Source organism: Buteo buteo, chromosome 8, assembly GCF_964188355.1.
Source record: "Buteo buteo chromosome 8, bButBut1.hap1.1, whole genome shotgun sequence".
NCBI classification, from domain to species: Eukaryota; Metazoa; Chordata; class Aves; order Accipitriformes; family Accipitridae; genus Buteo; species Buteo buteo.
This window is the reverse complement of record NC_134178.1, coordinates 43,353,534-43,368,042: the sequence shown is the minus strand read 5'-3', so window position 1 is coordinate 43,368,042 and position 14,509 is coordinate 43,353,534. Positions and strand designations below refer to the sequence as shown.

General features: G+C 47.5%; 1 protein-coding gene across 1 annotated transcript; it reads right to left on the bottom strand.

Annotated features, from left to right (window-relative positions):
* Positions 1–1,678: 1,678 nt before the first annotated feature.
* UPK1B (uroplakin 1B) lies at positions 1,679–13,724 on the bottom strand. The gene is made up of 9 exons (XM_075034773.1): positions 13,633–13,724; positions 9,292–9,346; positions 8,197–8,284; positions 7,459–7,659; positions 5,839–5,913; positions 4,977–5,099; positions 4,498–4,677; positions 3,631–3,714; positions 1,679–3,001 (listed from the first exon to the last, which is right to left on the bottom strand). Exons 3-9 carry the CDS (start codon positions 8,263–8,265, stop codon positions 2,951–2,953), a joined length of 783 nt encoding a protein of 260 aa, XP_074890874.1. The 5' UTR covers positions 8,266–8,284; positions 9,292–9,346; positions 13,633–13,724; the 3' UTR covers positions 1,679–2,950.
* Between the last annotated feature and the right edge of the window lie 785 nt (positions 13,725–14,509).

The following is a 14,509-nucleotide window of genomic DNA, read 5'->3' as shown; positions in this document are numbered from 1 at the left end:
CCAGCAGTTTTCATGCACATATGCATATTGCCTGCTCTGAAGACCACATACATCCATACTTTCAGACAGCAGTCCAAACAGCTGAGAATGACCAGGATTTCTTTACGAGCCTCAGCCTACATGTAAACCAGTTCACCACCATTCCTATCATGGACTCCATCCCTTCCTCACCCTCCCCTGGCATCCCAGGTAGGGAACTTGCAGAGATTGGAATCAACCTTCAGAAGCTGAAAAACCAGAAAAAGCTGTGCAGGATTTTTCACAAGCCTGCTCAACATCATTCTGCCATCAGTCCAGTCTTCTTTTTCCTCCTCAGTTCAGGTGGATAAAGCTGTGTTTTTCTGGTTGCATTGTGGCATGCTAGGCACTTCTGCACAGATCCACCATTGCCAGGTCACTTGTTCATCACCTCGTTTATTTTTTTAAAACATAAGTCATAAAGTGCAATGTGAGGGAAAGGCTTAAGGAGCAGAAAGCAAATTTGAAGAACCCAAGCTTAATCAGCTAAGCTGCTGTTTATGCAATAGGTCAATGGTATCACTTGCAACTGGTTGGAGCAGTTGAATACTTCAATAATCTATTCAGAGTAGTTTCGGTTCCTTTTCTCATGCAAAATCCTGCAGGATTTCCTCTATATGGAGCGCAGTGCTACAGTCACACCACGTTTAGATGTAGCAGGAAAGAAGAGACCTCTGGGTCTGAAGCAAAAGACCAGAGGAGGAAAATAATATTTGAAATTACCTGCTTCTGTGGTCCTAAAGGTTTTTCCAGGCCATATCTCCAGCCACATCCATATGCAGAAGACCTTGCTAGTCCCTAGCAAGTCCCATTGCCAATTGTTTCACCCATTTGCAGAGCTACTTGAGTTTTAGAAATAACCCGAGCAAAACACCTTTACGCAGTAATGCAGCTATCCACAAAGGCTGCCGTGACTGAGGAGTTTTTGGAGGGGTTTGGCCGAGCAGGGACAGAGGCTGTGTGCCTGCACAGTCCTTACTCCCCCATTTCTCTCCTCTCTGCTGTTGCAGTTGGCAGGGATTTGCATTTCATGGTAAATAGCAGAGAACCCAGTCTTTGCTATTGCTGCCTAACTTAGGCAGACACTGATTCTCTTTAAATTTCTTCAGATTTAGTTATTACTGTGGCTTTCAGCAACATACCCCCCCCCCATTAAGCCCCCTCCCCCCATTTCAAAAACAAACCCAGACCACTGATGTACACGGTCTGCATGGTCTATCCATGCTTGAGTCCCACAAAAAAGTGCTGAAGACTAATTTCCTTATGGAAAAGGACTTTTCCTTATGGAGAAGTCCAGGGTCTCCAAGACAGTCACCACCCCACTGAACCAGTGGAGTGGCTGATCTGTGGGGTTTTTCCTTTCTGAAAGCACACTCATACAGAAAACCCCTTCTGTGTTGCAGGGACCCATTTCTTCCTCAAGCTATTTGCCCTCATAGCTGCTTCTTTCTCTCCCCCTCCACCCAAGCAAGAGACTATTCAGCTACAGAGTTTCGGTAGCACTGTGCATCACGGTGCTTTGCACTCTGATCTTCAGGATGGAGTTACAGGACTTTAAAGCCTGCCTTCGCACTGCCCCAGATGTCCCAGAGGCAGACCTTTATCATTTTCCCTTCGCAAACACACAATCTGGAACAAGAAAAACATTTCACTTCCACTTCTTTTTAATTAGTGTTTTGGTGAATATACAAAAATGAAGAATCAAGGCAGCTGGCAAGCGTCAGGACCTGAAGCAGTACACCTTAGGAAAAGGCTTCACCTTAAAATGCTCTATACAGGAGCGTATTTCACACGACATATGTAACTACTGAAGTCTTCACTAGGAAAGACACCAGATCAGTCTGGGCCAAAGTAAACAGTCTCTATTGAACTGATTGAGTAATGTAACTGCTGATGCAAGGACTGGATTTGGTTCAGTTAGCTCCTTGCTTGCATTTTTCACAGGAGTTACTTGTTGCCATTATTTGCCTTTTGTCCTACCTGATCCAGGGATGTGGAAGGGGAAGTACACAAGGGATGTGACCATATACATGCAGGGAGCTGAAGCAAGAAGCATGGAAATTAGGAGCACGGGACAGCCACTTTTGCAAAGCCAACTACAGCGTAGGACCCCTCGTATTCTGCACAAATTCCAGCCCGTCGATGTGTGAAATCTTGTGTGAAGTACATAACAGCTTTTTGAAGGAGCCGCTTGTTAGCAAGTGGAGCTTTTCCTGGACTGGCACTTCTGAAAGCAGGAGCACATGCAGTAGTTTCATCAGTGACAGGAGGTAGGCTTGAATATAGGCAGCATATTGCAGAGGAGTGAGCTAGCCTTTTATTGGGCTTGACTAGCAACAGACTTTTTATCTGCAACATGTCTTTACTGCTGACACACTTAAACTCTTAAAGAATCTGCCTTATTCTAAGGCAAGGGGTAAGAGAGACCAGGAACAGAACTTGAACAATAAAATATTAGAGAGGTCTGCAGTCTTCTCCCTTGTAGCATCCGTCTTTATTGGTCACAGGAGGTTACAGTTTTGCTCACATAGCCCTTGCTGGAGCCTTTGGCATTATGATTTACATTCAACCTAGTTTTAGAAAGAGATTTTTCTGGAGCAAGCGTATATGGACATTCTCCTTTCTGATGTCATCACAGAACAAATCAGAGCACTTCTTATCTTATGCTCCAAGGATTTCTTGCACAGCGAAAGAAGGATTGTGCCTCAGCCAGGAGGCATTAAGGCTGCAGAACAAGGGGCAAAGAAGGGACAAGAAAATTCTTTCCTGAAGTCATCAGCTCTGTGTGTCAAGTTTTTGGAGGGGCAAAAGTATATATGGGAGAGGTAGTGGGAAAACTTCAAATCCTCCACGGCACAAGGAGAATGGAGCAGGAGATAAACGAATGCAGTTTCACACGGTGTTTCAGGACAGCGCTGGGGACGCTGGGCCTTCAGTATTCAATTCTGCTCCAGTAGAACATGGTACCAAGGAGGACAAAGAACTGAAACGACAAGACTACTGAGTTTCTCCGCTCCCCATTTCCTTCTCCCCACCTCTCCCCCAGCCCCAATTAGTCCTACTGGTAGGAGGGAGTAACAGAAATTCTCAATGAGCAAAGTCCGTTCAGGCAGAGGAAGCTTAAAGCTTTTTATCTGTACAGAAGCTTCACAGTGAAGAAAGAAGATATGTGCAGCCATAACTATTTGAATGGATCACTCAGCTTGCTGGGGATTATCTGTCATGAAGCTGCTGAACCCTGAGTACTTAGAACACTCATACAAAGTCTTTGAACTAGAAACTGAATTATCTGTCATGATTACTGTTTCGGTGATCCAATACCCTTCACAAACAAGTATCTGCAAGCTGTGTTTGCTGTGTTGTATTGCTGAGATGGCAGCTGGCCACAGCAGGCTGGAAAGCCATCTAGCTCCTTACCCGTGGAAGCCAGAATGGAGGGAAACTTGTAAATGTAGCCCTGTTAGTGGAACAGGCTACAGGCAGATTGGTGACAAATGAATAACTATAATCTACAGACGTTTCAAATGCATCAGTCCTGTCATCGACCTCCACCCAACTGGGTGTGGAATAGCAAGAAAAGAGAAGAGGAAATAGAGGCAATTAAGTACTCACAGTCCAGCAGAGGATGGCAAAACCAAACCAGGCAACACCCCAGGCTTGTGTGTTCATTGGCCCAGAAATAGCGTCATAACAACCCTGTAAGACAACCGTGAATGAATCAACACCAGCTTTGAGCTTGTACCACAAGGCAACAAGCTTATCTACCTCTGAGAGAGACTGAGGCGGCATGCTCCTCTCCTATTGCAATTTGGGTACCTCACAGGGTCTCAAGAAGATGAGCCAGAGCTACACTGCTCATTGACAGCTTGCAGATAGCCTACCTGTTTCTAGCTCCAAATACAAAGTAGAGCCATCTCAGACACTTCCAGGACAAATTCTTGTGCCATCCACTTGCCAAGTGTACATATATAACCAAACACAGGCCAACACAGAGCTGACCTCCAGAATCAGGAAGCTGCAGGCAAATTTGGAAGCTTGAATGCCTTCTAGAAATGCTTGCTAGTGCAGAAGTTGATGCTCATGACCCAGCAATCTGTTTGACTAGCACAAGCTTGTCTATTGAAAAATTCTACCTTGAGGAGGAGAACTGCTGACTTGCTCACTCATATCGTATGCACTCATCTTTGGGCTAAGTTTGATTTAGCTACTGTCCATCTACATGTTGGAGATGTCACTTCTTACTGGTGGCATTGGGAGATTTTTCTTAATAGCTCTCTCTCCATCAGGAAAGTCTTTATTACAACCCACCCTGTGTTCAGCAACATGGCCAGGACCCTACAGGCTTTGCTTCTCCTCCAGAAAGCTTTTGAGCACCTGTAGCTTACAGTGGAGGAGGAAGGCTATTCATTGTTTCCCTCCCTTCCAGCAAGGGGCTTTTGACCAACATACGTTAACTGGAAAAAGTGGAGAGGGTCTTACGTTGCTGTTATAGTAGCCGGGGACCCCAAGCTTGCAGCCATCGAGGTTGACGGGAGACCCTTGGGCATCCATGACACAGCAGTTGCGCGGCCAAGGGAAGTCGGCGTCTTTGTGGCTGGAGCGGAAGGTGGACGTGTACTCCTGCCAGTCGGAGGGGCCCCGCACCCCGCAGCAGTGCTTCTGCGGAGCAAGAGAAGGGAACGGTCTTTATGGGCCCAGGTCACAGCCCTGCACACAGCTGGACACTGCACATGGCTGGTTAGGCATTAACCACAGATTTATGGGCGAGATTTTTGAAGTGCCTGCCTTTGACAGCCTGCCATCTGATAAATGAGCAAAACAGGGAGTGTGGTAGGGCTTTCTCTAAGGTTCAAGGCAGATGCCGTCCTCTTTATTGCCGAGTGGCTGCAAGGAGGACTTGAAATTCCAGGGCTGCAGAGCATTTAGTAATTAGTGAGAGTTTTCAGTGTTATTATTACCTGAAGCATGAGTTCATCCCATGTCTTTGTGACCCCTTCAGCCATCCATTTGTCGTTGTTATTGTCTGTGTCTGACTTGTTATATCTCTCCAGCATTTGCTTTAGGAAGAGATTTGGAGTGAGCTACAGGAAAAAAAAAACAGAGAAGGATGCAGGAACTATGTAAATAAGTGGCTGTGTAAAGCAAATATAGAGTTATTTGGGGTGGGTTTGTTTGCTGGTTTCAGTGTCCTGCTAGAGAACAGGAATGCTGCTTCTCCCCCAGTTTTACACACAGGAGAATAAAGAGCAGGATTTGAGGAGCAGGGGCAACAAAGATGCAGATCTTGAGCATGACTCTTAAGCAGGCTCTACCAGATGTCAGATCACAGGAGATGTGCAGAAGCTATGTGTTACATTTAATACATTGCTTGGAACTAAAGCACCAGAAGTCATTTCCCTCCCTACCAGTATCTTTAATAACTCACATAATCTTTCCCTCACTAGTAACACTGCCTGGGCAATGCTGAAGATTTGTCTTCTGCATGTGTGGTAGATTAATCAGTCTGTAGCTGAACGACTAAACATTGTATTGATGATTCAGCTAACCCACGCTGTTATTTCCTTAACTACAAGATTGTAAACATTTTCAAATTTTAAAATAACAAAACTATGTTAAAAAGAACAAAGCTATTTCCTGATTAGAATAATGACGTTGGAGACTTTCCTTGTGGGGTCTTACTCTAACTCAGCAGTAGTCCTTTGAGCTTATACTGTACCACCACACAGGACATTTACTGCACTGAACAGGGCTGCTGTGTGCTCTAGGACTGCAACGTTTCCCAGCATGGTTGCAAGAATATTTGAGGAAAGAAATACTCACAAAGTCTCGCTGAGTCGCTGCTGTGATACAAGAAGCCATTTCAAATGCATAAGTGATCAGCATCAGAATGATATACTGTGGGAGACAGACAGCAGAGTTAGCTCTTGGAGAAACAGTTAAGCAGTTCTTTCAAGATTAAGCCTGAAACCCTGCTCAAGGCAAAAGAATCCAGGCTATCCTAGTCTCCTCAGTCTTCTCCATGCCCCTGAACATTCATGTAGCCCTTCCCTGCGCTTGTTTCGGTTTGCAGTCTGCTTTCTTGAAGGTGTATGCCTGGAATTGTTCTCCATCTCACAGACAAGATTTCATCAGAACCTCATGGCATTAATACCACCCTGCCTCTCTGGAAAATACTTTGCCTGATATGGCTTAGAATAACATTTGCCCTTTTCTTTGTTGCATCTCATTGGCAATTCATGCTTGTTCCATGTCTCCTCCTTCCAATTCCGTTCGCCAGCTATAAGCTTTTCAGCAAGAAGCTGTTCACTCCTAGCAGGAGAGCTTATACTTTGGGGAAACAGAAGATGCAATTAAGAGTGTCATTCAGATCCTCCTGATTTTGCATCATCAGATTTCCTCAACTCTCCTACTTTGTAAGCAAAGATCCTTCATGAAAACAGATCCTGAGGATCACGTCTCATAGTCTATTTCACTGTTTCTCTTCCCTTCTCAGCACAACCCCTTTAACCTTTCCCATATTCCCTTTGCAGTTCTTGTGCCTGTATTTGTCCTCCCACATTTTATAATGTTCTTCTCAGATTCAAGGCATTTGTTTTCTTCTTATCCCAGCTTCTGCCCCTCGTACCCTCTCTTCTCTCCTATACCACAGCCTTGGCTTTCAGCCAAGACACTAAAATCCAGAGTTAAGGGAATTCTTTTCCATCAGCTCTTTGCTGATGAATTCCCTGGCACAAGAGTTCAGATCTCTAAGTGTCTCTTGTTTAAAACAGACACCCTGCCATCCCATATGAATCCAAGAGAAAGACGATTCCGGAGTTTCGGCTCTACCCTTCGTTAATGCAAACACCAATTAAGTTTTGCCACTGCCAACCTAAAGGACTAAGTAAGAAATTGTACAGAGATTTGTTCACGTCTTAATATTGTCCTTCGCTTATCCAAAGCTCTCCGTTCCCACCCCTGTAATTTCTGCCTGCTTGCTGATGTCTAATGTTCTCAGTTGCACCCATATTTGGTATACTAACACATACTAATGCCTTGTACAGAAGTCATTACTTATCAGCCTCTAAACTGAATGGTATATGACAGCTGAAAGGCAGTAAGGGGTGGGGAGAAATGAGGATCTAAACCACATCCCAGCTACATCTGATTGCACAAATGCTTCTGCATTGCTTCAAGGTCAGGGTCAAGGTAGTCAGCTTAAATCTCCATTGTGGCTATTACTATTAATTCCCTCAACCTGGTTCGGGAGCTTCTCATGCATGTGTCCTCAGAGGAGTTACCTTGTGGGACACCACAGATGTGATCAAGAAGTACCTTTGGCTCCTTATCACTAATAAAAGCTGTCTTTGCTCAGTGAGTGATTACCAAGGCGAGCAGGGAGACTAAGGCGGTGTTTTTTCAGTTTGGTAGCAATAGGTAGGCAAACTTTGCTACACTTACCACCAGCAGCAAGGTCCTGTTGGACTTAATGACTCCAACGATACCAAGGATAGACAGAGCAAAGAGTGCAAAGCCAACAAAGATGCCAATCCAGGCAGCAGCATAGATGTCATCGTTTTCTGTGGCTTCCAGCAGAGGGTAGAGACCATGGGGATCGGACACAAAGAAGATGCACTCTGCTGTCAGGGCAATGCCACACATCTGAGAAGGGCAAGTTCGGGAAATCCGTTAGATCGAGCTTTCCCAAAGAAATAGCAGAGACAGAAAAAGACAGAGACTGCTTTCTTTTCATTCAACTTTCTGCCAAACAGGGGCTACTTAACTGCTCCTCTGCCCAACTCTACAATCTCTTGTATTGTGCCTTCACAGAAGAATTTCAGGCATAACTCACCCAGCCTAGACCTGAGAGGTCAGGTCTAGGGCTTGAGAATGTTAAGAAAGAATTAACAGAACCTTTCCCATGGAGGGAGGTGGCTGGAAAGATGTTGGTCGGCAGCAAGGGCTCTTCCCCTAGAACTCATTCCCATAGGGTCTTGTGGATCAGCCCCTGATGTCCCCTCCCCACCCAGCTGATCAGCTAGCACAGCTCTCCTTTACCCCTCCTCCCATGCTTTACTGGTTTATTTATGTGTGGACTTCACAAGTGAAGAGGGATTTCATGGCTGGGAACTGCTGTTTTAAGAAGCATCATACTGGAAGGAAGCCTCCACCCATACCTGTCCCACTTCACTTACTTACCCCAATGACCACATTCCCAAAGACTAATAGACCCTGCAAGATGCGTATGCCATCACCGCTTTTTGCCATCTTTAATTCTTCATGCAACCTGGGAAAAAACAAAGACAGTCTTTAGTTAGACCAGTACAGTAGGCTTCACTCAGAAATAGAAACTATCCCCGAGGAGAAGGATAGATGGAACCTGCCAGCCTGACTGTACACCTCCCACCCCTTGCTTCATAGTAGTTGCAGAGGAAAAATTCCCCAGGTGTGAAGCTGGTACCTTAAACTCCCCCTGATACTTGAGCTACAGAAGATCGGGACCGCTCTGGGGCAGTCAGTGTCTTTGGCTCCCTTTCGGGTAGGGTTTTCACCATCGCAACAGCACCCATGCAAACCTCAGCTCATGGTGTTGTATTTCCAGCTGGCTAGAAACACCAGCTACACCTGGATGGAGAGGGGAGAAGTTCGGTGCCCTCCCCTCGCTCCTCTTCCAAAGGAGCCAGCTCTACCCCAGGGTATGCCATCCACCCCACTGGCTGTTTTATTTTGGCCAGCACTGCCACGGGACCAAACTGGCAACCACGGCGCTTTAGCTGTATCCCACACACATACCTCCGGCACATGGCTTGGCAGCACCTTGCTAAGGTTAGCCCCGTCTCACACCCATGCCGAGAACTGGATCTGGGACCCCAGTTCCCGGTCAGGTGCGAGGGAGGGAGGGAAAGAGCAGCTCAGGCTGCAGCTGGCTCATGGGAGCCGGGCCAAATAGCATTCCCACCAAATTCCTGAGAGCACGATATCCTGCAGGCTGGGGCCCGGCACCCTGCGTCGAATTCAGCCCCTTCCAGAGAGAGTGGCATAAAGGCACTAGTCAGAGGTATGAGACCTCTTGGAGAAACAAGCCCAGATGCCAGCGCCAACCAAGTCCTTCTTTCAAAGGGACGGAGCGCATGTGTGCATGGAGAGGGGGAGGGAAAAAAACCCCCAACCCTAAGACAGCTGCATTTGCCAGGTGGTTAAGAAAATATAAGCCGTGAAAGAAAGGCTGAAGTGGGTCCAACTTGAGCAGACGACAGGAAAAGCAGCTCGAACACCCCTCTTCTGCCAGAGTACCTGCGCTAGTGCCTTCTCTTGCTGGGGTTGCTGACTCCGGGATTCTTCAAAGAAGCTGTTGGAAAATAAGAGCAGACACAGCTGTCAAGGAAGGGGAGTTTCCTGAGGAACAGAGTGTTGTGGGACCTCTCTAACAATGCCACCTTCAGCCTCCCCAGCAGCTGCCCTTTTAGGGTAGGCAGGACTTCCAACAATGACAGAGGAAACCCAGAATTTCCTACCACCCTTTCTGCACTGGTTTGAGGGTTAGGCATGGAGGGATCTCCAGTGCTTTCACCATTATACCAGCAGCAGAGCACGCAAGTATTTTCTCATGATAGCGTGAGTGGGGATGGCCATTATATCCAAAGTGAGAAGCCATTTTTATTCACATATTTTTATTTATACCTGAAGCTGTATGGCTCTGTATTGGAAAATGGCAAGCTCATGAGGTCAACCTGAAGCTCTGTCCCTGCCAAACTTGTTGTCCAGCCAGGACGCACAGGGGGGCCACATAAAACTCTCTTGCAGGTCAAATCTGGGTCTGGGCAATGTTTGGCCACATGTGGTCTACAATACAATGCTGCAGAGTCTGCCAAACCTGAGACAGACACCAGTCCTCTACTCATCTGAAAGCTGGAGAGACCACTGCCTGGCTCATGGATCTTTGGCTGCAAACTCTGGAGATTTTCGAAAAGCCTTTAGTTATTGTCATCTAAGAGACATCACAAGTCAGGGGGCAGTCCAAAAAACAAGGATATCTTCCGTGCTCAAATGCAGGCACGTGAATTCTGACTACTACATGGAAAAGCAGGTCTGCTCCAGCTACCATGTAGATAACAGTGTTGAGTGTGCCATGTGGCTAGCATGACAGATCATACCAAGTGTGATTAACAAAGTCACAACCCTTTTCTTTAGATTGCAGGAATCTTTCTCCCTCCCTTTCTTTCCTACAGACCCCCCTGCCGTGTAACGACAGCACTCACACCTCGTACGTGGGCTGTCCACCCAGCCCATGTGCTTGCCTCCCCACAAGCTGGCTTTCTTCTCCTCCCTGGCAGGCAGGACCTGGCTCGCTTTTGCCTCTCCTTAGGCAGGTCTTACTACAGTCACGGCAGTCCAAGAAAGCAAGGCTCTTCTCCTGCGGCAAGCCCATCTCCTAGGCTACTGTAGCTGGGAGGAAAGCTGGACACGGTCGCCACCACACAGATATCAACTGGAGGGTGGCAAGCTTCTAGGCAACCTAAGGCCCTCCAGTACCCTACCTAAGTCCAATGGGATTGCGGGACGGAGGGAAGCAGAGAGACCGGGAAGAGGAAAAGCGAAGGAAGAGCCTTTACTGTAGACCTAAAAATAAACACTGTAATGATGTTGCCATATGAATTCTCCCTCTGCCTCCAAGGAGTCCATTTCTCGGTGTCCGCTTTGGTCCCCTGTGCCACATGTGGCAACTCCTTGTCTGGCCCCTTCTCCGTTGTAAAGGGTCTAGTACTGGCATCACAGCGGAGACACTGGGGAGGTGCTCCAAGGCCACGACGACAGCTAGGCACCTGGAGACCTGACCCTCCAAAACACCCCAGAGGAGAAGCCGGGGGAGATCTGGGGCTTTCCACCTGCTGCCTGCTCCTCACGCCCCAGAGGTAAGCTGCGTTAAGCAAGAACAGCTTGCACAGCACTTGGCGCAGGTGCATGACTACGGAGGCATGAAGAAAACCTTGGCCGGCTTGCCCGAGGCAAGCTGCATGCAGGTCTGACTCACAACCCCCCTTGGGTTCTTCCTCCCGGCCCCCAGAGGGACAGACGCCAGCAGCTCCTGCCTGCGGACACAAATCAGTTCGGAGGTAGAGGAGCCTTCTTTGCGGGCTGGTTAAGATTAGTTTTATGACCCAAATACAGTTTCCTGGGGCTTCAGGGAAACCCTTGAGGAAATCGGAGCTTCAGCTGCAACCGTTATCCAAAATCTCCGCACAAGAATGTGGCCAGGTCCTGGGATTTCAGCCTTGAGCTTGGATGGACCTGGTGTTCCTCAGCACATCCCGGGCACCTTGCCATTTAGCCGTGACCCGTCTAGGTCCCAGGTATTCAATTATCACTACCACAGTCTTTGCTCCGTGCTCCAAGCAGCTTTGGAAAGGCGTCTGTTGCTCCTGTTGTACCACAAAACCCTACGTCCCTCCTGAAGCACATCCTTCTTCCTCTTCCTTATGCCCTGGTCACAACCCAGACTGCAACTTCTCCCCCCTCACACCCCCAAAACACTCCTGACACTCATGGGGGTCCAGCTGAGCCTCTCAGAGCCCAGGAGCAGTGGTAGCGCTGCCTCCCCTTGTTCCTCCACAAGTTGCAGATGGATCTGTTATTTCCACGCCCTTGGAGCTTTCTGGACCTATCCTCCCTTCCTCTACTCGCAGGGACTCTGCAAGACCTGCAGCACAACTGTGGGAGCTGAAAACGAAGCTCCTTTCTGCAGAGGCTGGCTTCTGCCCTTGTATTTTAGGTGACAACCCCATGGAGGCTTTCCAAGGAAGCCCTGCTGACAGCAGTCCTGGAGTCAAGCAGGATTCAGTCTCAGTTGTGCATCCTGCACCCACATTGGGCTGGTTGGTCTTTTGAAATCTCCACACCCCCTCTTTCTATAGATTGGGACAGGATTTCAGTAGCCTTACAGATGAATGCCCCCTGCTTAGTCTAGTCCTACTCCATCTCTAGCCAAAAAAGCCAATGAATAAGAATTGGTTTGGCATCGCCCCATGCACAAGCGGGTCGCATTTTGATTGCCTCGCATTTCGCGCCAGATGTCATGGTGGAGTCACGGCACTGTGACCAAGGGATATCCAAAACCACCCCTGTGAGCATCACTTGTTTCTACACCCTGCTCTTGGAGGTCTCTCACCATGGCAGCGGGGCTTCACCTCACCCCTTACTACCCCCCTTTGCTTCGGCATCCCTGTGCAGGACATCGCATTCTCACGGCGTAAGAAGGCAGAGACAAGGGACGCGTTTGTTTTATTACTCACGGCCTCCACACACCTTGGCCGAAGGGCTCCGCGCCGCTCGAGCGCAACTAAACAAACCCAACCCTTCAACGGCAGAAACCTGGTTTTTACTCGTACCCCCCCTCTGGTGCAGAAGCCCGGGCACCGCACCTCCTGCCCCTCGTGCTCCCCTGGTCCTGGTTGGAGATCATGTCTCTACAGGCAGGAGCGAGGTGCCTGGGGCTGGGGCGCTGGCGGAGGGAAGCCACTGGGGTGGAACCGATGCCGGAGGTGCCGGTGCCGGTGCCGGTGCCGTGGGAAGCCTCCGCGAACCATAGACCTGCCCGCACCCTGACCTGCTGCGGGCTCTGATGCATCAAGGTTTGAGGGGCCAGACAGCAATAAACCTTTTTTTTTTTTTTTCCCAATTGGTTTTAGCGGAAAATTTACCCCCTAAGGGGCTTCAAAAGAAGGTAGTTTCCAAGTCCTTGGGGCATCTTCAGAGTTTTAGAGTTTTTAAGAGGATGCAATTAAATATGCTATCGATGAGTTGCTTGGACTCTGCTCTAAGAAGCCAAACGCTTTACAAGTGTCAATTCCTCGTTTACTTATTTTAAAGCAAACACCTCCAGCACACACAAAACCACACAGTCCTCCTGCCCCGCCGGACTTTCCCCATCGCTCCACCTGCCCCAAAATGCAGCCGCTTCCGACAGAGAACAGCTTGTGCTCCAGGAGTCAACCACACTCAGAAAAGGAAGACACAGCCAGTTATTTCATGCTACCAGGGGAGAAAAATAAAGCAAAAACAAAGCTCAGCATCAAGCAGGGGTCAGAGACTAATTAAGTTTCCTTTCGAGAGAGATTGCTATGAAATGAAGCCTGTGTGAACAGCGGAGTGGCTGGTAAATCATCATCAAGCATAATTACCTCGGAAATAGAGCTGGGAGGTAGGTTTTTCCTCTCTCCCTCATTAGTTCAGCACAGCCAAAACAAGGGTGGTTTTTTTTTTTTTCTCCTTTCCCAGTTTCACAAGTGAGGGGGAATTACAGGATTCATCTTTCTCTGCAATAATTTTTCTTTCTTTTTACACTCAGATATATTTGCAACAGATTTAATTTTTCCGTTCCCTCCTCCTCAGTCTTTAGGAGAAAAAATATGAAACAAATTAAAACAGCCATAGAGAAGACACAGCCTGAGGTAGGAAAAATGAAATAATAATCTTCTGCAGTTAACCTCGTCCAGGTACCAGACTCCCACATACTAAACACAGCCCAGGGACTAAAATAAAAACCATTACACATAAAAGCTTCCTTTTCTCCTAACAGATACTTATTGCTCATGTGCCTCATTAAGAGGAAGACGATGACCAAAGCAAGGCACTCACCCCTCCCTTCTCGTGATGCTTCCCAGAAGAAATCCTGACCACCTGCAAAGCCGAAAAAAGTCCCTTTCTCCCACCTCTGCTGGGCTTTAAAGAGCCCAGGTTGCTCGAGGAAAGTGCTGCGTGATTGGTAGGGTGCCCATCACATGAGGAAAACTTTTTTTTCTAGCCAAACCTGTTCCTCGGTCCTCCTGGGACCAGAGGGTGTCTCTGTGACTCTTAGATCATATCGGAATGCAGTTGCGCTGAAAACACAAAGCTTTAAAGAATTTCTATTATTATACTCTCGAAAGGGTGGATGAATGACTCACTTGTACGAGATACTTGAACTTTAAAGAGGATGGGCAAGTTGGAAGGATGTAAGTATAAATATTAGGATTGCTGGACTGCTGTTTGAACATGCGTATAAGAAGAATGTACTGACTAGAAAAAGAGAGTAAATGAATTTTAATGTTTTCATTTAATTACATTGCATGGGGAAAATCCAGTGGTTTGGGTTGGATCCGTTTTCATTTTATTTAGCTTGGGAGTTTTTTGGAAACAGAAGTGTAGGTGTTGGCTACTCTGCAAGACTCCGTGGATAACATGAAAAGTGGGGACACTTTTGCATTTCCTTGGGCCCTCTGGATTTTTAACAAATTCAGTCTTATTAAGACTGAGCAAAGTCAAGCAGAGACATATCTGTTAATTGGCCTGTGATGAACTGAGAGGGGCTGAGGAGCACAGCAGAAAAGGAATGTCTCTCACCTTCCTCTCCCTCACCCATTCCAGTACAAGTCTGCCAAAAGTCGTGATTGCTGTTACCGGAGACTTGAGCAAGTCTCTGGCAAAAGCGCAGGTGCTTGTGCTTGGTGTTCTTCATCTGCTGGTGCAAAAACCA